At 35.4% G+C, this 24,975-nt stretch overlaps 1 protein-coding gene across 2 annotated transcripts in view; it reads left to right on the forward strand.

Annotated features, from left to right (window-relative positions):
* Positions 1 to 24,975, forward strand: part of LOC149785323 (ligand of Numb protein X 2-like) — a 141,228-nt gene that overhangs the window by 94,160 nt on the left and 22,093 nt on the right. For both annotated transcript variants that reach the window (XM_089979219.1, XM_089979220.1), the window contains exons 5-10: positions 2,728 to 2,828; positions 5,335 to 5,418; positions 13,617 to 13,746; positions 15,072 to 15,138; positions 16,491 to 16,521; positions 22,072 to 22,188. In XM_089979219.1, coding sequence (XP_089835345.1) covers positions 2,728 to 2,828; positions 5,335 to 5,418; positions 13,617 to 13,746; positions 15,072 to 15,138; positions 16,491 to 16,521; positions 22,072 to 22,188 — 530 coding nt within the window. The remainder of the gene's footprint in view (positions 1 to 2,727; positions 2,829 to 5,334; positions 5,419 to 13,616; positions 13,747 to 15,071; positions 15,139 to 16,490; positions 16,522 to 22,071; positions 22,189 to 24,975) is intronic.

A 24,975-nucleotide genomic window follows, 5' to 3' on the forward strand; every position in this document is an offset into this window, starting at 1 on the left:
TAATGTTGGAACAGTCTGTGTGGACATTGAGGCCACAAAATGAGCCCTTGGGATACTCACGCAGACTGCATAAAGCATTCAAAGTGCACCCGAAGAATCATTGCATTTTTTGTGAATTATGGCCTTCTAGCACCTGAAATTTATTTGATTTTAGGTGTACAACATTTCATGAGTAGAGAAACCTTCCCTACCCGGATTTTTTCAGGATTTCTTTCAGGTCTCAATTGTTGGGACCAACATCTTTGGCGTCTTGAAGCCCCTCTAATAGGAGGGACTAAACATTTGAGGAGTCAATCGACGTTCCCCTATTGGAAGGAAAAGATGAACACTTCTCACGTTCCAAACAGCATGTACACCTCGGGTAACAGGCTGTTCCCTCTTGTTGGAGAGGTAGAGCACTGTGATGGTAGGTTGTACCCTCCTATTAGGAAGGTAGAGCAGCGTGACAGTTGGTTTTACCCTCCATTTAAGGAGGTGGAGCACTGCAGCGACAAGATGATCCCTGCCATTAGGGAGGTTGAGTACCACAAAACATATCTTGCTTCTGGCAGTGTGTTGCTCCTTCCTGTTAGTGAATGTTAGGCGGGGGAAAAAACTCCAACTTTTACCCTTCTGCACATGCGCGAGCCAAATAGCCCATGAAAAACGACATTTCTAACACAATTAGGCACCACCTGGCCAAGTAGAAATCACTTGGATGCAGATTTATGGGGATGTATTCAGAAGCAGCCCCCAAGATGTGCTTCCTACTTGTATTTCAGGTTAATGAGTTAAGGAATATAGAGTTTTCACCACTTTTTAAAAATTTATTTTATGTACATTTTACAGAATTTGAACATCTGTACTTTTTATCTTCTATCTTGTAGTACGTCATGTTTAGGTTTTTTTTGAAAGGGTTTATTTTCTTAAAGTTTTTATGCAATTCTTTATATTTACATTCTTACCTTTTGTCTTTTATCTCTTGTAGTGGTTCATGTTTACATTTGTTTAGAATGGTTTATCTTTCTAATATTTTATGCATTTACTTATGTTTTAAAGTTTTGCAGCTTCACCTTTAATCAGCACCCATATAGTCAGTATTGTGCTGATGTGCATTAGAACTTCATGTAACAGCAGAAAGAATGCCAAAATCTGCATGTTGTCCAGTGTACAGTCACACTATTACCACTGAATGCAAATATCTGCATGTTGTCCAGTGTACAGTCACACTATTACCACTGAATGCAAATATCTGCATGTTGTCCAGTGTACAGTCACACTATTACCACTGAATGCCAAAATCTGCATGTTGTCCAGTGTACAGTCACACTATTACCACTGAATGCAAAAATCTGCATGTTGTCCAGTGTACAGTCACACTATTAAAAAGTAGGTAAAACATTTAGATAACTCAGTGATAAATGAAAGTGTGAGTCATGTGCTTACACCATTAGATTTAATTTTATTAATATTAATGAATGATACATGTTTCATTAAACTTACAGCAAATCTACTGTGTGTGATTTTCATTTGCTTGCTAACTTTAAGTGGGGATTCATTAAATTTGGCAGAATTTGCATAGAGAAAACAATCTCCTTGCTCCATCGAACAAATCAAAGACCATTTGCTGCTTTAACATAATGTTCAAGTACAGCATCTATTGACTACAACACTTCCCACTACTAAAATAGCAAAGACAGGTCCATTGTGGATCACTTCATGTTGGATAGTCCTCATGTATTCTGCATTAAGGTTTGAATCCACTTGTCCTACTAGTATGTTAAAATGAATGCATCTGTTAGAAATAGAAATATGTCTTTAAAAACATTTTGCAGCTTACATAATCTTGGGACAATTGAGATTTGTTTATTTGGTGATATGATTGCTAATTTATCTTTACAAAACCTTTCCATTGGTTGTTTTCTTTTTTAAAGTTTTGACTGCTCCAGTGGCCCAACTGATTAGTGTGTCTGCCTCGGATGCAAGAGGCCACGGGTTCTAACCCCAGCCAAGCCATACCTAAGACTTATAAAACTGGTACTAGTAGGTGCCTCACTTGATGCTCAGCATTAAACGGTTGGTGTTAGGACTGGTTGGTCTGGTGTAATGTTAATGTGACTGGGTGTGACATGATGCTACATGTCTGTGGCATGATGCCCCAGTGCTAGACATCACTGTAAACTGCCATGCTGCTGACATCGTAACGATATGACTGAATTATTTTTAAAAGCTACATTAAAAATCTAAATCACACACAAACACACACATACTTTTTAAAGTTTTCATTTATTGCTTTTTTTGTGGAGAGTTTTATCCTATGCAGCTGCAGTTTTTGTTGTAATTTTCTTTTGTTTAGTTTTTCTATAAAAACTTCTGCTTTAATAAGGTTGTTTTGTTAAGTATCTAAACCATGTTTTGTGTCTTTCACATGAGATTTTAAAGTACTCCTAAAAATAATCAATTTTGTCTTGAAATCACCATGGCAGTGTAATACAGTAAAGCACAAGTTGTGTGGAGATTTGTATTAGTGTTGTACCAAGGTCGAGCTTCATGGGGAGGTTGTCAATTATTATTTCACATATGTAATTATTTAAATACAGATTATAGAGTTGGATGGGCCCAGGCAGTTCTGGGTAGGTAAATATCCCCTGAATCAGCCCTTTGTACCACATTACATCATGAGTCTAAAGTATGTTACTATGTATGCAAATCCACTATTTTCATTCATGGAGATTATTTTGTTTTTAGGGAAGAACCCAGTGATAGAAGGGGAGGTGTCTACCATAGAGATCCAGAGGCACCATGCAGAGCTGGGTATCAGTATTGTTGGTGGATATGATACACCACTGGTATGTTTGCTCTGTTGCGGGAATAAATATTCCTTACTGTATTGTTTGGGATAAGAAATAATTCAGCAAGGTTAAGATATTGCTATCAGATCTACAACTTGCCTTGATTTTTTTTTTAAATCGTAGAAATAAATAAGCATTACATCATCTTATGACCCCACTGTATTCTTTAATGGAGGTGCATACCATGTTGCCAATATCCATACATTGATCAGTAGGTTTCATCCATCATAAATTTCATTCAGCTTAGTAACTATTGAAAGCCTTCATTACCAAAAGCAAATCTGGTATTGTGCTTTATGTTAAGGAAATCTTGGTCTTGTTCGATTTTTACATTTGTCTGCCAAAACTGTGACAAAGTTATGGCACCTGTTTTATGTTGAAGTTTGCCCATGCATCACGTTTTTTGTTTTTTTTTAAAAAAAACTTTTAAGAACCAGATGGATTTAAACCAAATATGGTATGAGGCTTAATTTTAAGAAACCTCAAGTCAAATTTAATTTTCATCTTCTGCCAGCACAGATCTGTGTTATTGATCTAATTTGTCTTAGTAGTTTGCCTTGCTTCAGGAACAAAGGTCTCTTCAGTTTGTTCCATATTTGGCAGGTTTGGTTTGGTTTGATGTATTACAGCGCAGCAAAACAAGAACTTTATTTAGTGCCAAGGTAATAGAAATAAAATGCCTTGCCTAGGGATGCACAGTGTCAGCCAACCAAAGCTTATCCGATACTAGGATTCAAACCCACACCATTTTAGTCATGAATCTTGAGTGCAAACCACTGAATCAGCATAGTCCATGTCCTCTGGTAAAAAGGTTTATAAAGATAGAGCATTGACTGAAATACATTGGAAAGTGCCAACATATTGGAATTATTTCTGAAAAATATATTTAACATATTTAGGTGGACATTTCAATACATTTTTATTAGCTCTGCTATCATAGACCAGAAGAGCTTATGAGATTTTCTGTTGTCCATCGTCCTTCTCACTGATAGTACTTGTTTGTGAATGCTACTCCTCCTAAACTACTTGTAGGATTGCCATGAAACTTGATACACACATTCATCAAAAGCTCTAGTAAAACCTAGATGAAATTGGTGCTGCTCAGACATTCAGTATGGCTGCCACCATGGCCATCTTGAAAATCTTGTTTACACTTCTACTCTGGATTGGATGGTCATATCAACATTGGGTTTTCACTGAAAGACTTCTTATGATATCTAGTTGGTCCTAAAGAAGATTGGTGCCGACCTGATATCCAATATGGCCACCATAGCAGCCATCTTGAAAATCATGTTATTGCTACTCCTGTATGGATGGTCATATCAACATTGGGTTTTCACTTAAAGACTTTTTATGATGTCTAGTTGGTCATAAATGAACTTGGTGCAGATCTGAGGTCCAATATGGCTGCCATGGCTATAGCTACTCCTCCTATGTGGACGGTTATATCAACTTAGGGTTTTCACTACAAGACCTCTTAAGATGTTAAGTTGGCTCTAAATGAAAATGGTGCCAATCTGACATCCAATATGACCACCATGGTAGCCTTCTTACAATTTTTTTTTTTCACAACTCTGTTTGAAGAGAAAGTTTCATTGATGTGGAGTTTTCACTAGAACATTTCTTAAAATGTCTTGATTATGTGAAAAGTAAATGGTGCTGATCTGAAGTCTAGTTTGGCCGTCACAGAAGCCATCTTGAAAATCTTGTTATTGCTAATCTTCCTGAAAGTCATCTCTTGAAAATATTGTTATCTCTGTTCATCTCCAAATGGCTGTATCAACATGGGTTATTCACCATCTTTTTATGATACCTACTTGGTCCTAAATGAGCATGGTACATGTCGCACATCCTATATGGCTGCCATGACAACTCTCTTAATAATCTTATCACTGCTTCTTCTAAATGGATGATCATTATGGTGGGATTATCGCCAAGTCTTAAATGAAAATGAAGCCAGCCATAGATCCATTATAACTGCCATGACGATTGTTGTAACACACTTATTCTCGCTAATGACCCTGAATGGTTAACTATTATGACATGGGGTTTTCACCAAAAGATTTCTAATGATGTCTACTTTGTCTTAAATGAAAATGGTGCCAAGCTGACATCTGTTATGTGTACCACAACAGCTAAGTTGAAAATATTGTTATCACAGAAGAATATCAGAGATCGTTTCAACACTCGATAGATAAAGGGAAGAAATGGTCTTATCTTGAATTCCAAAAAATACTTTTTGCACAGTAGACCATCAATCCCTTCAAGGGACTCTTGTTTAGCATATGTAAAACATATCTTCAGGCAGAGCATATTATTATAAACTGAAGTTTTTGTATATGCGGTCACTTGGGTTAGTCACAATATCAGAACATGTTTCTGTAGGAAGAATTTACCAATGGTGCATGCAAGCATTTGTTATCCAGCATTGAAATCAAACAAAAAAATCAGATAATGTGATCCAAATGTCCATGTATTAAAAAGTTTTCTTGGAAATTTGCAGAGCTGTCTAGTCATTCAGGAAGTATTTCCAGAAGGAGAAGTGGCCAAAGATGGACGCTTGAAACCTGGGGATCAGATATTGGAGGTGAGTTGTCATCGCTGCAGTTTGTTAATAGAAATATACTCTTGAATTCAAAGAAAGATTAAAATCCTGAAACTGTCAGTAGACGGCAGAGATGAAAAAGAAGATAATTCATGTGTAAAAGTACTGTTTACGGATATTGATTTGGCTAAAACTTGTCAAAGGAATTCAGAGTTTTGGGAATGTTAGGGACCTTAAATATTACAGACTTGGTACAGGCAGTATAGGCTCATAAATAAATGTAATATAATTATGAAATATTGCTGCTTTAGCAAACATGTTATCTTATCCGGATGGGCTGCCTAAATTCTGAAATATGTATACTCAGATTCGTGATAAGTAAACCCATTAGTTGGCATCACTGAGTATCATGTAGTTCTCTGATTCATGATAAGCAAACTCATTGGTTGGCATCACTGAGTCTCATGTAGTACTCTTATTCCTAATAAGCAAGCTCATTGGTTAACATCAAAGCAAGCTCATTAGTTGGCATCACTGAGTATCATGTAGTATAAAAATGACAAAGTGACAGTCAAAAAGGTACAGCTTATGATGAAGGTTCAAGCCGATGGCATCAGTTGTAAACTGTACCATCTGTTGTTTTCATGTTTCTACTACATTGTTACTGGGGCTTCCTCTGGTGCTGGTTTATCCTCTGTCATTGACAGTTTAATTGATTTGGTATGCAGGGTGTGAATTAGTAGTTTTGTCATCTTGGTTAATTGTTATCAGAGTTTCGAATGATATGGAAAACTTTGTTGGAAAAATTGATGTCCGTTTGATTGTGTAAACTGCAATTAGGTGTACAATATTTAAAACATCTGTTGTTATTTTCTCTTTAAAAAAAAGGGAATTTACTTATCATTAGTGATGATACATGGACTGCTGCATGGAGTTGTTTGCTGGAGCACATGGAAAGATATTAGCCCAAGGGTTTAAGGGGTCTCTTCTGAGTGCACCTGCAAATGTTTATACAAACAAACCATGTATGGTTGTTATTCTTAATGAAAATTAATAAATACATAAAGGATATGTACAGTATCTAGGGCTAAAAATTAACACAAATCCTCAAAATTAATGCAAATCCTCAAAATTAACACTAATCCTGACACCCAGTTAGTGTCTGTGCTGATGGATCACTAAAATTCCAGGTGTCACTAGTTTCAGTTGCTATCATAACAATTAACATGTGGTCTTCTAAGTAAGATTATCAATTAAAATGTGATACAATGTTCCCATCAAACGATTAATTGATCTGTTATTGTCTTAATTGAGCACCAGCTAACATCCTGTACATGATGAGGTACAATAAATGCTTGTAGTACAGATGGACAGGTGTTAAACCACTCACCCACTCCACAAGTAAAGTAGTGTGATTACTGTCAAAAACAGTCTTAACGCATATGGAACTATCTGGGAGTACTGGCCCTGAGCACTGATTTCATTACTGTTGATAACAAAAGGTATAGGGCATCAGGCTGGTATGGACCAATCAAGGCATCAGGCTGGTATGGACCAATCAAGGCATCAGGCTGGGTATGGACCAATCAAGGCATCAGGCTGGTATCGACCAATCAGAAAAGGTCACTGACTCACCAAATACATGTAATCCAGAATTATACAGAACAATGTTGTTTTAAATTAATATTTATGTCATTGTTGATAAGTATTCATTGCATTATACAATGACAGTTGTAAACATGTGGAAAGTATTTGCAAGGTGTGCAGCTGCCAATGAAATGACAGAAATTAGATGATGGCAAGAGAGAGCACAATCGCAAATATGACAATGAGAAGAGACTAAGGAAGTACTAGAAATTCTGGGAAAATGAAACAAATGGCTGAATTATGACAAAGGAAAGGCTGTTATGTGTATTTTCCGCAATGAGTATTCAGAGATATATGCATTTGAACTGTTGGACATAGAAACTTTAATAAATCTTCCGTCAAATCACATAGTGCCAGCTGCCAACACATAACGCAGAGGGATAGGTGAAAGTTGAGTGGATTGTGGCATTTTTGAAGAACAGCATCTTTAAGAGCTTGAACATGAACTTCCTCAAGTCTTGTCGATAAAATAGAGTAGTTCTTATTTTGGTTTTGTGGTAATGAATATTAAATGCTGAAATAGAACTGGTTTCTTTTTGATCTCGGCAGGATCAATGACATTTAGGCAAGATGAATAAATCTTTATGATGGTGATTATGTTGATTAGTGAAATAAATCTTAATTTCAAGTTATCTGCCACATACACTATACATAAAAAAAAACAAGTCTGTCTTACCTTTGAAAAATGGGAGACATATGAATCATTCTTCCATCAATAAATACATAGTGTATATATATATTGTAATTCCCCAGAAATGTGTCTTTGTTTCTCCTACAAGTATGAATGAGACTTCCATCAATGTTGCCATCGTCATTGGTGCATGTTTCAACATTAAGTGTTTGCATTTAGTTCATTTTCTTTGACACTGTTGTATATACACTTTAGTCTAATGAAACTTGATGACTTTTCTTGGATCGTACTAAGCAAAAGTTGTCACGGTGACCTTTTTTATTCTCTAGTGATTATGTTGAGCCTTTTCATTTAGCTTCATCTTCTCTGACTCTGTTATATTACAATCATGAAACTTTAAAGTTTTGTCCATCTTTGAAGGTACTGTTAACTAAGAGCAAAAGTATGTTACAGTGGTCAAGTTTTCATGCTCCATTGATTACATTAAGTTTGTGTATTTAGCTCAGTTTTTCTGATGTAGTTTTATGTACAGTCATGACATCAGATGGATGTATTTTATCTTGGAAGGCACTGATAACCAGAAGCAAAAGGAAGTCACAACAATGTATGCTTCATGCTCCAGTGATTACATTAAATTTGTGTATTTAGCTCAGACACTAATAACAACAAGCAAAAGGAAGTCATAGTGATGTATGTTGCATGCTCCATTAATTACGTTTTTGCAAATAGTTTCCCTGACACTGTTATTTGTACAGTCATGAAACTTAATGGCGTATTTCTTTTTCGTCTTGGAGGGTACATGTACTACTCACTATGCACAAAAAATAGGTCACAGTAACCTTTTCAGTTCCACTGATTATGTTAAGTCTTTGTATTAGCTAAGTTTTTCTGAATGCTGTCTGTACAGTCATTGGTGGTGTATTCATCTTGGAGGATACTACATGCCACAGGCAAAAGTAGGTCACAGTGACCAATATTTCTTGTTTGAGTCACTTTGCAATGTTTTGGGATTGTGTCACAGCAGGGCAGGCACATTCCACAAAATTCTTATTTGAATACAACATTAGCATGGTACAACATGGTGGCTCACGACTGGAAGGGTGTACCATCTATACTCACTTATAAGTTGTGTCCAACTGCAAACTGCACAGACCCAGACCTGCCGTCACATAAAACACCAACAGATATGGCTCTGTACAGTTTGTTTGGAGTAATTGGTAGAAAAAATATGTTCGACCTTCATCTGCAGGCCCATTATGCTACAGCAGATCAGGATTTTTGTTGTTTGCAGTTTGATTCCACTTACAAGTGAGTATATTTGGTATGTATTGTATCAGGCTGGGCAGGTTATGTTGTTGTGTGTTTGAACAAGGCACTTTTCTCCAGTGACCTACTTGGGTTGCCGTGCCATATAAGGGAGAATACCTTAAACAGCAAACACAACTGACAGTAAAAACTAGCATGAAAATAGATAGACTGTGCAAAATCACATAGGAATATTTTGTTTAATAATCATTTCATTTTTTCATCAGATGGAAAGGGACTGTCTCAGTTAATAGCTTAGCTTTTCCCACCCTTTTTACAATATTCTATATTATTTTAAATTAGTGGGTATTTTAAACAAATATTCAAGGGTTGTTAATTTCAGTGATTTGTCATTACTACTCCCACAGCCACCTAAGACAATATATTGGACAACAATGTATAAATCTCTAGCAAAGATTATACTGTTATTCACTTCCAAGCAAATGAGCTTGATCCATATTGCAGTAATTAGGTTAATTAGGTCAGTTATTTATTGCTAACACTTAGTATAAATGCCGAGATCTGAATCAGAGAGGATGCAGATATCCTTTTGCACCTATATCAAACAAACAAACATAATTCCACATATGTAGTTAAGCTTGAAATTAGATGGGATTTGTTTCAGTGTTCTTAAGGACTGCTGTATGAACTTCTCGTCAAGGTTGAGTTTCACTCTCGGTTTTGTGTCGTGACCAGATTCTAATACATAGTTAACTTTTACATGATTTTCTGCTCCTTAGTGTGAACTGAAGACATTTGTACTCTTCGATATTTAAAAGCAGACATTGCAAGGAGAGACTGTTGTGTCCTTTAAAGGAAAACGGAATGAGACCATTGTGCCAGCCGCACTCAAGATATGTTGCAATGTCAGGATTTTTGTCAACAAATTCACCAAGGATAAACTCAAATGACACTCTTGAAGGGTAATCCATCCTGGTGATTGCTCAGTTAAATTAACAGGAGGACAGTCAAGATGTTCAATTAAATTAACAGGAGGACAGTCAAGATGTTCAATTAAATTAACAGGAGGACAGTCAAGATGTTCAATTAAATTAACAGGAGGACAGTCAAGATGTTCAATTAAATTAACAGGAGGACAGTCAAGATGCTCAATTAAGTTAACAGGAGGACAGTCAAGATGTTCAATTAAATTAACAGGAGGACAGTCATGATGTTCAGTTAAGTTAACAGGAGGACAGTTAAGATGTTCAATTAAGTTAACAGGAGGACAGTCAAGATGTTCGATTAAATTAACAGGAGGACAGTCAAGATGTTCGATTAAATTAACAGAAGGACAGTCAAGATGTTCAATTAAATTAACAGGAGGACAGTCATGATGTTGAATTAAATTAACAGGAGGACAGTCAAGATGTTCAGTTAAATTAAGAGGAGGACAGTCATGATGTTGAATTAAATTAACAGGAGGACAATCAAGATGTTCAATTAAATTAACAGGAGGACAGTCAAGATGTTCGATTAAATTAACAGGAGGACAGTCAAGATGCTAAATTAAGTTAACAAGAGGACAGTCAAGATGTTTGATTAAATTAACAGGAGGACAGTCAAGATGTTCAATTAAGTTAACAGGAGGACAGTCAAGATGTTCAGTTAAGTTAACAGGAGGACAGTCAAGATGTTCAATTAAATTAACAGGAGGACAGTCAAGATGTTCAATTAAATTAACAGGAGGACAGTCAAGATTTTCAGTTGAATTAACAGGAGGACAGTCAAGATGTTCAATTAAATTAACAGGAGGAAAGTCAAGATGTTCAATTAAATTAACAGGAGGACAGTCATGATGTTTGATTAAATTAACAGGAGGATAGTCAAGATTTTCAGTTGAATTAACAGGAGGACAGTCAAGATGTTCAGTTAAGTTAACAGGAGGACAGTCAAGATGTTCAATTAAATTAACAGGAGGACAGTCAGGATGTTCAAATAAATTAACAGGAGGACAATCAAGATGTTCAATTAAATTAACAGGAGGACAGTCAAGATGTTCGATTAAATTAACAAGAGGACAGTCAAGATGCTCAATTAAGTTAACAAGAGGACAGTCAAGATGTTCGATTAAATTAACAGGAGGACAGTCAAGATGTTCAATTAAATTAACAGGAGGACAGTCAAGATGTTCAATTAAATTAACAGGAGGACAGTCAAGATGTTAAATTAAATTAACAGGAGGACAGTCAAGATGTTCAATTAAATTAACAGGAGGACAGTCATGATGTTTGATTAAATTAACAGGAGGACAGTCAAGATTTTCAGTTGAATTAACAGGAGGACAGTCAAGATTTTCAGTTGAATTAACAGGAGGACAGTCAGGATGTTCAATTAAATTAACAGGAGGACAGTCAAGATGTTCAATTAAATTAACAGGAGGACAGTCATGATGTTTGATTAAATTAACAGGACAGTCAAGATTTTCAATTGAATTAACAGGAGGACAGTCAAGATTTTCAGTCGAATTAACAGGAGGACAGTCAAGATGTTCAATTAAATTACCAGGAGGACAGTCAAGATGTTCAATTAAATTAACAGGAGGACAGTCAGGATGTTCAATTAAATTAACAGTCAAGATTTTCAGTTGAATTAACAGGAGGACAGTCAAGATTTTCAGTTGAATTAACAGGAGGACAGTCAAGATGTTCAATTAAATTAACAGGAGGACAGTCATGATGTTTGATTAAATTAACAGGAGGACAGTCAAGATTTTCAGTTGAATTAACAGGAGGACAGTCAAGATGTTCAATTAAGTTAACAGGAGGACAGTCAAGATGTTCAATTAAATTACCAGGAGGACAGTCAGGATGTTCAATTAAATTAACAGGAGGACAGTCTAGATGTTCAATTAAATTAACAGGAGGACAGTCATGATGTTCAATTAAATTAACAGGAGGACAGTCAAGATGTTCAAGTAAATTAAGAGGAGGACAGTCAAGATGTTCAATTAAATTAACAGGAGGACAGTCATGATGTTCAATTAAATTAACAGGAGGACAGTCATGATGTTCAATTAAATTAACAGGATGACGGTCATGATGTTCAGTTAAATTAACAGGAGGACAGTCAAGATGTTCAATTAAGTTAACAGGAGGACAGTCAAGATGTTCAATTAAATTAACAGGAGGACAGTCAAGATGTACTATCAAATAAGATTTCTAAGGTCTTGATGAACCAAGAAACCACTACCCATAAGTAAATGAAAGCCAAGTGGGTTATCTCGACACATGACAAAGTTTCACTTATTGATGCAATTAAAAGGGTAGTTAAATGGGCAATTAAAAGGCATGGATGTATCTGATGATGGTTTATGTAATTAGTAATAACAATATGTTCTTGTTTTCCATTTGCCCAGTGAAAAATAGTGAATAGTACCTGTGATCAATAGAATAAAAAAACAAATTTTTTGTATCCATGTATTGATCGAACAACTAATGTACAGAGCTTTTAGGATCCATACATTAAGTTGCATAGTTTCTTGAATAAATAGAAACTAATGTTATTCTGGGATATGAGTGCTTATAAATAGGCACAAACTGTGATCGACATTTTATTGACTTGAACTTTTATCCATTCATATTTCTCAGTGCTTTAAAAAATTCATTGGCTTGCATGCTGGTATGGAGCATTCATTATCATATATGTGCTTTGTGAAGTAAAGAAGGATGTTGGGTGTTTTTGCTTTTTGTTTAAAGCCATTTTTCAGCACATGATAGGCTATACATTGCATCCAGTATAACTGGTGGAGGAAGAACCTGGGAAAACCTCAGTAAGAATCACCCACCCATGGTAAGCTACTAGCAGTTTTCTCACATATCCACATTGGCCAAGCCTGAGACTCAAACCCACACAGACAGGTGAGATGGCAGTCATTGGTAAAGACAAGTGCTTTAGACCACTTAGCCACCCTGGGACCCGAGTAAAGAAAGACTCTTAAAAATGCTTTTATTACTATAGCATCTGTTAGAGTCATTAGAATGGTGAACAGTTAGTGCAGTTTCATTATTCCTCATCTTTCTTAAATGAATCATGATGTATATTTATCAGCACTGAGTATGTATGGTATTAAAACAAATGAGGGACACTTTACCACAGTATACAGCATTGATGTGTGATGTGATTTTGATTTTTAACATAGCTTTAACAATTTTTCAGTCATATCGCTACGATGTCTGCAGTGTGGCAGTTTATAGTGATGTCTAGCACTGGGGCATTATGCTGCAGACATGTAGCATGATGTCCCACCCAGTCACATTATCCTGACACCAGGCTGACCAGTCCTAACACTAACCTTTTAATGCTGAACACCAAGCAAGGCAGCTGTTAGTACCATTTTTGTAAGTCTCTGGTATGACTCAGCCAGGGATCAGACCCATGACCTCCCGCATCCAAAGCAGATGCTCTAACCACTAGGCCACCGAAGCGGTTATACAGCATTGAGGCTGGGGCACTTTGAATTTCAGCTAGGTAATAACTGTTACCCTACAGATAATGACTTCTCACTATGCTGTTAGATAATATTACATATCAACTATTAAACTGCAGTTGAACAATGACCCTTTTTTCACATTGTGTGATATTTACAGTATCTCTTGCCCAAGAGTAAGCAAGTTTTCCAAATTGTCAACATTTTTTTTTCCTTGCTTGTTTCCAGGTGAATGGAGAAGATTTGACTCAAGCAACACACTATCATGCCAAAAAGGCACTTTGTCACTACTTTCCAGTGTGTCGTCTGACTGTGTACAGAGAAAAAGCAGAGGAAAACACACCAATTGAGAAAGAAGGTAGATCCCATTCATACAGAAGGGCCTCATAGATTTGTCTCAGTTTCATTCCTCCTCCCCAGTCTTATTAGAAAGAGGAAAGAAAGAAAAAAAATTAAAGAAAACAATTTGGGTGGGGGTAACTTCTATTTGTAAAGTATGCATTACCTCAGGTGTAAAATTATTCTCTGGAAAAGCAATTTGTTGTTCTAATTTGATTAAATAAAAAGTCAGGATGCATCAAATTTTTCAATAAATAGCTGCATACCAAAAAAGAATTCAAATTTTTTGTCTTGCTTCATAAAATTAACACCTTGAATTATCTTATAAGATCTCCCCTTATATGCTGAAAAGCTGGCCTTGTTCTGTTGAAGGAGACAAAATATTAAAAGTTGCACTGTTCTGGTTCATGCAAGGTAGTGTATCAAAGTGTGCCTGTGTCAGAAGGGAGTGGCCCATCTTGCTACATAGCCTCTGATCAGAGTGTGCCTTATATTGAGGGGGGCCTTTAATCAGGGTTGGTCTGTTTTGACAAAGGACCTATGATTATGGAGAAGGCATATAGTATTAGCCATCATCCTGTCAGAACATCTCATATAGTGTATTGCAAATTTTGTTTCATTCAGGAGCCTCTGAAGGGTTTAGGTTTGGCTTTTGGGTTTTGGAGTACTGCTGAAAGTGTTGGTTCTGTAAACCACCCTTGGATTTACACATCTCTTTTTGATTACATGATGTAACAATGGGGAAAAATCAAGGAAATGCCTTTAATTTAAATTTCAAACCTGTTTAAAAATAAAAATAAAAAAACCCAATGAATTAAAGTAAGATTTGGTATGAGGTTTCATATTAAGAATACATAGGTCAAGTTTGATTTTTTTTTCTTATTCTGTCAAAATAGTGTCATGTCACTCATTTGATTTAAAGGTTTGCACCTCTATCTTAAATTTTGTGTCCATTCAGTAAATTTTAAAGGACTTTTTGTGTTGAAACTAAATATGAAAAGAGTGTAAAATATATAAAAAAATCAGCTTCAGTTTTATTTTGACCTCATGCCATCAAAGATTTTGACTTCATTATTCCTTCTGTTTCTTTATTTAATGCAGAAACTTTCCCATGGTTTCTTCAGTTATACCTTTATGGCAGTGGCATTCTTGTAGTCTGTACATATTGATAGTTCTGCATTTTCTTTCAGATGTGTCCTGAATGTTTTATATAACTCAATTGCGATATAATCTGGCTTACAGAATTTATTTTCACGCTGATGGCTATGTAATATAGCTTGCAGAATTTATTTTTCACTGATGGCTAAATAACCTTCTCACAGAATTTTTTCTTTACTGTTGCAGAAATATTGAAGATAACATTAACAAAAGTAAAAGGAAAGCAACTTGGAATAAAATTAGTAGGAAAGAGGTAAGATTGTACTGTAATAACAATATTCTTTAATAATAATAATGACAACATTAATATTAATAACAATTATTAACATCAATAACAGTGATATTAAAACACTGGTATCTCATTTAGGTTTGAATAAGATTATTCAACCTTGAATCATAATGTCAGCAAACAAATAGAAATTAATTTTTTTGACACCCATCCTCACAGACTTGTGTTTTCAAATTTCAGTTACATACTAACTTCCAAGCACTACCATGCAGATTTTACTTTGTTACAATTACCGCTTATATTTTTGGATTACTAATTCTTTTACCAAAGCTGTAGAGACTAGTATATTTCAGAAAACAGCCATTCCATAAACTGCTGTGTATACTTATTTATAACTTGGGTCTAATTGCAAACTGCACAGACCCTGATCTACCATTGTAAAATGTGCTGGGAGTTCTTGGTCTATGCAGTTTGTTAGATGTAATCAGGACAACAAACAACATAAACCCTCATCTACCAGCACATAATGCAGTGACATATCTGGGTCTATGTATTTCGCAGTTGGACCTGACTTATAAAGAAAGATATCTGGTATGTGTACTCTATAACAGCAGATTTGCTACAGATTTCATCATGCAGAAGTAATAATCAAACGATTTTGCAGGAATATGTTCAACAAGGACAACACTAATTTTAACAGTCATTAGCTGTTTCATGGGCTGTTAGTTCGTCGTGAACAAAACAAAATTCTTACTATTGGAAGAGCTTGCCAATCAAGAGTGTCATGTACTTCACTTTGTTAGGGAAGGTAAATTAAAAGAGTCTCAAAGTGCTAAGATATATCCAGAAATTTAGCCTCTAACTTCAGGCAGTATTGGCTGAATTGTGATTCTAAGTATAAGTTTTGTCTTTTGCTCAGTCAATAAAGTATACAGTTTAAGAATAAGAAATAAAGTTTGTAACAGTTATGATAAGTGCTTTTGTCAGCCAAATTATAATTCCTAAACATATCCTGTTATTGAATTAAACCCAACTCCCCCCCCCCCCCGCCTTAGCTGTGAGAAATGTTTTTATTTTTGAAAATGCAGCCAATATATTCTGTTTTGTCACTTCAGATGCATATCACTGTATTTTACCACTAGTAATTTCAGTGTACCAGTGTGAACTTTCAGTGTACCTTTGTTTACTTGCAGTGTACCAGTATGTACTTCATTGTTCTAGTGTGTACTTTCAGTGTACCAGTATGTACTTTCAATGTACCTGCATGTACTTTATTAGATTGAGATGCACAAATGGAAGTGAAATAAATTTAAACTCAGAATTATGAAATTGGTTTTGGATCATTAAGTTCATGTATCCATCTTTTTACATTTCAGAAATGGAGCAGGTGTTTATCTGTTGAATTTGGTAAGTCATGATTCCATTGACTACCCTACTTACATGTTGTTTCTCAGTATTTGGAAAGCTTAGGGTCATGGTTTTGATGCAACAAATAAGAATTCATCTTTAGATGTTCCCCACTTACAATTCTCCCTGTACCGTTAGAACAAGCATTTTCTTGCATGACTCCAATGTTAATGCAAAGGCAGATAAAACAGCCAAAGCTGCCCGGCAGTAACCTGTTCCTGAATGGAATATTCCATATAACAACTTCAGATAGTATATAAATCAGCTCCTTGTAAATCACTTCCTTGAACCAAATGAAGAGCCACTAGAAATATGTCTAAAAATAGTCTCTATGTGCACTGATGTGTTGCAAACAAATCTGTCTGCATTAATTGCAGCGTTTTATAAGTAGATGAGATCAGACTCCAAACCATCAAAATACCAACATTGGATATAGCCAGGTCTGTGCAGACATGCATTTAAGGATGGCTGCTTTTGTAAAATCAACACTTATTGTGCAGTTCAGAATGACGTTATCATTACATTTTGATTTCATCTATATGTCACTTACTACCTAAGAATCTTCTAGTGCTATGGACCCTATGGTACACAAGACCCTGGAAAATCTTGAGTGATTTATTTTTTGCTGTTAATTTATCCACAGAGGCTTTAGGTTATGAGAAGACACTTTGATCTCTATAATTGTGTCTACAGAAACAAAATTAACTCATCACCATACTCTTTCCTCTGTATATTTAATATGAGGAGTCTGTGATCTTCAACCTGTGCAATTTTGATGAATACTTAAAAATTCATTTAGCTATTTTTTATTAAAAGACAAATGGTGATCAGGTATTTTTTATGCTTTTCTAATGTAATGACCCTTAATTTGGGATAGATCTACAACAATGAGTAGTTCAAAAAGCTCTTTACCAACCTAAAGATTTTGAAGTAATTTTGGATTGCTTGCCAGGGTTCCCACACTACTGGGTAATTGGGAAAAAGTCAGGAGAAATAATATAAAAAAATTCCTGACTGTGAAAACTCCTTGAATTTTGCAAATATTGACAAAAGTTGGGGAAAACCCAGGAATTTTCCTCCACAACGTGACGCCCGAAACAGTTACGTAATTGAGTCCTAACTGAACTGATTGTGATTAAATTTATTGAGTTCTAACCAAAATATTAGGAGGTTGCAGTATATATCATGTGGGTGCTTGCCATAAATATATTTGTTGAGACAATCCAAATGCTCAATGGATTAGATTCAGTGGAATTTTTGTTTCACAGACAGCTTGATATCCATATTTTTATTATTTTTATGGAAGGTATGAAAACCAGTCTAGCATCACAAGAGGCCAACATGGTGGCATTAAAGCATAGCCGCTTAGCGGATGGGCTAGCAAACTTAAACGTTGTTAAATCAAGTTATACCTGCATGAAATCAATATGAAAATGATTTATTTTCTCATAAATTACGCGATTATTAAAATTGTTATGTCTTTAATCTGCTGAAAGACAATGAAACTAATGCGTTGATGAAATTTGAATTGGTACTATAGTCTGTATATATATCCCCATTTGTTTGTAACCCCCTACTGATTTCAATAACAAAAACGTTTAATGTGATAAAAAAATGCACAGAACTATGTCAATTGAATCATTGATTTATAATTTTTAACCGGACTGTGACCAGAATGGCACTCATACTGACATTCCCATCACCTTTCATGCTTAACGGACTTTCCATACAAACATGGTACCATATTGTGTACACTATGTGCTAGTTTATTTCCATCAGACAACATAATGACTTAGTTCATCCTATTAAGTAACTGCCGGATAATTCCATAAATTACCATAACGTTGAGAGTTTGGAATTATGTCCCTTTGCACACATGAACATAGAAATTAAACTGCTTATTAAATTCATGTGAAAGGCTAATTTGTTGTCATTCTTTCCCTTTGCTTGCTTAGACATTGTCAATATCATGCAAACACCCCTTTTCTGAAAATGGACTTGTCCAGGAACTGGAAATGAATCTCGAGCATGTCTGTCTATTATATTGAAAACTTCCGTTAAGCATGAAATGCGCAGCAGATGATGATGGTGTTAGAGCCACTCTACTCACAGTCAGGTTAGAAATTATAAATCAATGAATGAATTGATTAAGGTCTGTGCACTTTTTATCACATTAAGGATTACCGGTTTTTTAATCGGATGTGGGGTACAAACAAACGGTGAGGTATATTAAGACTATAGCAATTTCGATAGCATGTCGCACAAGCACACAGAATCTCACAACTGTCATCTTCAAATATTGTAAAATTTTTTTAAAATAAAAGTCATATACTGGTTGTAATAAAAATACAAAAATGAAAGAGCACAAAATTCTCTATATTTATTCCGAGACAAACTTCGGAGTTTTATTGTATCACATGACTACCACGTTGACATGTGCTCTCTCACATAGGGAGCATATGAAGCAGGTAACCAGACTACTCTGCTTGATGAATCAGACTGGCCAAGTTTCTTGTAGTTGTTCTCGAAATAAATATGTTGAGAATTATATGTTCATTCTGGTTTTTACAAAAGATATTAGACTTTCATTTAATATAATTGAAATTTTGTACAACAACATTAAAATGGAGTTTGTTGTTGATATCACGTTTCTATTGGAGTTCCAATGTCGTTGTTTGAGATTTGTGAAGTCATGTGACATTTAACGCAAATGGCGAGTACTGGGTCAGGTTTCATCTATGCTGAGTTTCATCTAGTCTGTCAGCGGATTAAAGACATAACAATTATAATACTTGCCATTTTTGAGAAAATAATTTTTCAATCGATTTCATGCAGGTATAAGTCAATATAACCTAGTTTAAATTTGCTAGGCCCGCTGGTAAGCTATCTTTTTGTTATGTAATTGCTCTGAACCCACACTCCTTCCAAAATGTCCAAATGTGAAAAATGTGGTTGGAATATTCTGCGAAAACCTGGATTAGAAAAATTTCAACTCTCTGATCTGAACTTTGGTGCAAAACTATTACACAGTGAAATGTAGCTTGAAGCATTGGTTTCAGATCTTAAATGGAATGCAGGAGGAATGGGAAATTTTTGTCCCTTTTATTATATGTTAAGAAACGATAATAGCCCATGTATCAATATAGGCTTGTGGACTGGTTTATTGAACTACAAGAAGACAAGTTGATTTTACAGAAAATTCAGTCCTTGTTTATACAACAGTATATAATTTTGAAGGTCTGTTGTCAAAATTTAAATCAGCCCTTTTGTAAATGACTTTAAATGATGGAATTTTTAACCAGATCATCTTAAGGAGTTTAAGCTGGTTGAAAAATCTTGTTTGAGATTTTATTGGCACACATAATCTCTGGGTTAAACTTTTTTTGTAACAAGATAAGATTCTAAAACGTTGCACACATATTGCCCTAGAATTCTTTGGAATTAAAGGTTTGAAAGGAAACAATAGTTTATGCGCATTATGTTGTTTCCATGTAGCAACATAATGCAGGTCAGCAAAGTAAAGTTAGAATTTGTATTCTGTACATTGAAATGGCTTTAAATAACAATTTATGGGAATATAGTCAAATTTGTTTAGTGTGACTCATTTTGTGGTTTTGTAAATAATCATCTTTTCTGACATATATGTTTTGGAGAGTCTTGAAAGAGAAACATCTTCAGATTTGGAAAATACATGTTTTATAATCCAAAATGTTCTTCATTTCCATTCATTAATGGTCATATGTTAACCTTGAAAAAATTAATTTCATCCTGGAAAAAACCTGGAAAAGACCTGGAAATTTATATTTAGAAAAGCGTGGGAACCATGTGCTTGCACCTTTAGCTAAATAAAGGAATACATTTTTAGCTCATGGTCATGCACCAGGAGAGCTTATGGATAGTCTGTAGTCCATTATCCATTCATCAGTTAACACAGTTTGGTTATTGATGCTCCTCCTAAACAACTTGGAGGATTGCCATGAAAACTTTACAGACACAATAATCCCATAGACTAACTGATCCTGAATGAAAATGGTGCTGTTCTGGCATCCAATATGACTGCCACAGTGGCCCTCTTGAAAATCTTATTACTACACCTCCTGAATAGATGGTCATATGCACTGAAACGGGGTAGTTACTGAAAGACTTCTTATGGTGTCTAGGTGGAGATAATGAAAAGTTTGCAAATTTTACTTCCAAAATAGCTGCCACAGTGGCCAGCTTCAGCTTGAACAATTTTTTATGACTATTTCGTCTTGAATAGAAAGTCATTTTGAAATGGGATTTTCACCAGAAGACTTTATGTGATGTCTAGATGGCCCTAAATCAAAAGGTAGTAGACCAGGTTGGCCATGTTGAAAATCTTTTTATTAATACTCCTCCTGAATGGATGGTCTTAACATCATGGGGTTTTCACTAAAAGACTTCTTATGGTGTCTAGTCAGTACTAATTAAAAATGGTGCCACTTTCATGTCCAGTATGGGTGCCACAGTGGCCATCTTGAAAATGTTGTTATCGCTATTCCTCCTGAACGGTTGTATTAGTTTTTTAATTAATGACTTCCTATGATTTTGAGTTGGTCCTAAATAATAATGGTGCTGCTCAGACATCCTTCATTGCCACATAGGTGGTCATCTTGAAAACCTTGTTACTACTATTTCTTCTCAGTATGGGTTTTGAACTGGAAGACTTTTTATGATGTCTGGTTGATGATAAATAAAAATGGTCTCACTCTGACTTCAAATATGGAAACCACAGTGGCCATTTTGAAAATTATGTTATCATTACCTTGGGTGGCAGGTCCTATCAACATTGTACTTTCACCAAAACACTCTTTATCATGTACTGCTGCAACTAAATGGAAATGTTGTCATTCCAGTATTCAGTATGAACAATATGGCAGCCATTTTGAAGATCTTTTTATCATTATTCCTCCAAAAGAAAGCTGTATCAATGTGGGATTTTTCTGCTGAAAGATGTCTTATGTTTTGTTTGCCCTGAATGAAGATGGTTCCAATCTAACATCCAATATATTAACCACAGCAGCTAATCCGAAAATCTTGTTATCGCTGAATTTTATTTGAGATGATTTCAAAACTCAGTAGTTAAAAGGAAGAAATGGTCTTATCTTGAATTTCTTGAAATTCTTCTCAGCCAGTAGAACATCAGTCAAGGGATACAAAATTTAAGGTTGAAAATTCCAACATTTTGAAAGTGATCATCCTTTAACCCTACACACACACACACACACACACACACACACACACACACACACACACAAACACCCACCAAAGATCCATAAATAAATATGAAAATGGAAATATAAAGAATGAAAATTGTCTTTTGTATATGGACATTGTTCAGTCTTTTGTATTTAGGTAAAAATGTTAATGGAAAGAATGGGTTTTATGAAACCATTGCACTGGCAGTAATCCATATATTCTGTAAATTATTGAATTATACCCCCACTACCCCCATCCCATCCCCAACCACCCACAAACACATGCATTTAATTTAGAGCATGAGTTATAGAAATGTGTTTTTGTTTGAAGGTACCAAATGGGTTAGCTTGCCTCGATGGGCGACTGCGTCCAGATGATCGGCTTCTGGAGATAAATGGTATGGATGTAGCCTATGGAACTCAGGAGCAGGCAGCTCGACTTATACAGGTAACCAGTATACTGTATGTCTTCATATTCAATCAGCATTGGGGGGTGGGGAGCATCAAGCATCAGCAGTACGTGTTTGACTAATGTGGTTAGATTGAAGTTAATTTCCTCCAGTAGTACATGTATGACTAATGTGTTTAAATTGGAGTTAATTTTTACCAGCAGTACATGTGTGACTAATATGGTTAGATTGAAGTTAATTTTTACCAGCAGTACATGTATGACTAATGCGGTTAGGCTGAAGTTAATTTTTACAAGTTAAATTTGAGTTGCCAGGTTTGTAAACATTGTTTGCCATATGCAAATCTTGAATAGCTTTGTGGCTGATTGCATGACTCCAGCTAAATATCAGAGTAAAAATTTCACCTTCGACAAAATCTTGATGTCTGAATAGATGATTACAGTGAAGTTCCTGCTAAAAATTTGTACTTGGATAGCTTCTTATGAGCTAGTATCCACATATGCTCAGGTTGGAAAGAGTTGCTTCCCTCTTTTTGGAAACTGTAGTTACAAAACACATTTGCTTGGTACAGATCATGCAATTCCTGGGAGAACTATAAAATTATAAAGCAGATAAATTTGGTTAACAAATTAAAGTCTCTGATAACATACAAGTTAGAAAAATGTGCTGGGGGCATTAAATCATGAAACTTATGGTCAGCTATTAAGCCGTATTTTTAAAATAAATGTTCTGCTGGCTTAGATAAGGTAATTCTTGTTGAAGGTACAAAAATTATCAACAGTACAAGGGAATATGTGAAATCTTGAATAATTTTGATATAAATGTGACATTAGACATTGACAAGGATGTTCCTTTTGATGATTTAACTCATCAAAGTATCAAGGGTATTAAGGCCTATAGTAATTGATACATTATTTAATTCAAGCTGGCTAACCATACTTAAGTGTATGAAATGATAAGTTTGAATTCAAAATATTCTAACAGGATGATGGGGGGAGGGGCAACAAATTTCTGCTTAAGTATTAAAAGCTGGGAAACCAATCCTTGTTCGGCATGTTACAGATAGTAATTAATTAACTAATTAACAAAATATGACAGATATTTTACCTGATCATCTGAAGGAAGCACAAATAATTCTGACTTCAAACAGATTAATCCTCTTAATTAAAATAAATTCAGACCAGCTAGCATTCAATCCAAACTGTTTGAGAAATCAATTGAAACACACTAAGCATAATTTTTTTAAGTAAAACTCTTAGCATATAGTTATATTCTTTTTGAAAATGTCAGGGATATTATTCTTCATTTACTTAAAGACTGGAAGAAGGCTCTTGACAAAAATAAATATGTAGCTGCAGTTTGGATGCATTTACCAAGGCTTTCCACTGTCTTGCTTACAGTATTCTCTGGTTAAGGGCTTATGACATAGTAAGCCTCTTCTTGAGCTATCTGTCAAATTGTAAACAGCAACTTAAGATGTAGGCACTCTTAAGTAGCTGGACCAAAATTCAAAAAAGAGTTCCACAGATGTCATTTCTCTCACCTTTTCACTTTAATGTTTTTATCAGTTATAGTTTTTATTTTATTAAATATCGCTCTTTATATAACTATGCTGATGATATCACTCTGTCCTTCTCCTCACCAGACTCTGACACTGTGATTGGCACACTTGAAGAAGTGTCCAACATTCTGATTGTCTGGTTCACTACGAACAAAATGCAGATCATCCCTGAAAAGCTTCAAGAACTTGCTGTGGGTGAAAAAACATTTAGTTTGAAGCCAGCTCTTTGTGTAAGGAGTGCTGTCATAAACTGTCAAGATAGTATCAAACTACTAAGAATTGATATTGAATGTCAACTGCAATTTGATTCACACAAAAATTTGTCGGAAACCTTAATAGCAACTATCATGAAACATAAATGTTAGGAAGACTCAACAAACTTAAAATCTTACATTTATCCAAATCCGACTTTTATCTCTTAGCCAGGCACTTTTGCAATGATAAGAAAGCTACTAACTTGAAAACAAAATACAGGAGTGTGCTCTGACCTTTGTTGTTGTTGTTGTTGTTGTTGTTGTGGGGTTTAACGCCATTTTTCAGCACATGATAGGCTATGCATTGCGGCCAGTATTAATGGTGGAGGAAGAACCCAGGAAAACCCCGGGAAGAACCACCGACCCACAAGAAGCTACTGGCAAGCTTTCTCACATACCCACATTGGCCGAATCCTAGACTCAAACCCACGCAGACAGAGGTGAGATGGCAGTGATCCGTAACGGACAGCGCTTTAGACCACTCGGCCACTTGGGGCCCCTCTGACCTTTGTATATGATGATTACACAAGCAGTTACAATTAAGTCTTACTTAAGAACAAACTACCAATGCTGAAGGTGCACAAACTTAGGTCTCTAGAAACTTGTAAAATTCTGAACAAGGGTCTCCTCCAATGTTTGGACAATTTCATACAATACCACTAAATACAGTTGTAGATACTCAGATATTTTACATGCCACAAGAATGAAAAACTCATCATATTTAGAAATATCTTTTAGATATCCAGCTGTAATACTATGGACTAAGTTACCAAATCAGAATGAGAAAGGCTGTAAATGAAGCAAACAATACCCTCTCCACTCTCCTGCTATGATGGCAAAAACAATTATCTCTGCTACCAGTTTGTTTTATTTTTTGCCTTCTGTACCATCAGTTGCCTTACTCAAACCTTTTCTTTTTTAAAAATAAGGCTTAATTTGCATCTCGGCAGGCTTTTGGTCATAAGCTGGTTTTTCACTTTTGATTTTATTTAATTTACAATACCACCTTT

This window comes from Sinohyriopsis cumingii, chromosome 13 (assembly GCF_028554795.1).
Source record: "Sinohyriopsis cumingii isolate HCF-2022 chromosome 13, ASM2855479v2, whole genome shotgun sequence".
Classification (NCBI taxonomy): domain Eukaryota; kingdom Metazoa; phylum Mollusca; class Bivalvia; order Unionida; family Unionidae; genus Sinohyriopsis; species Sinohyriopsis cumingii.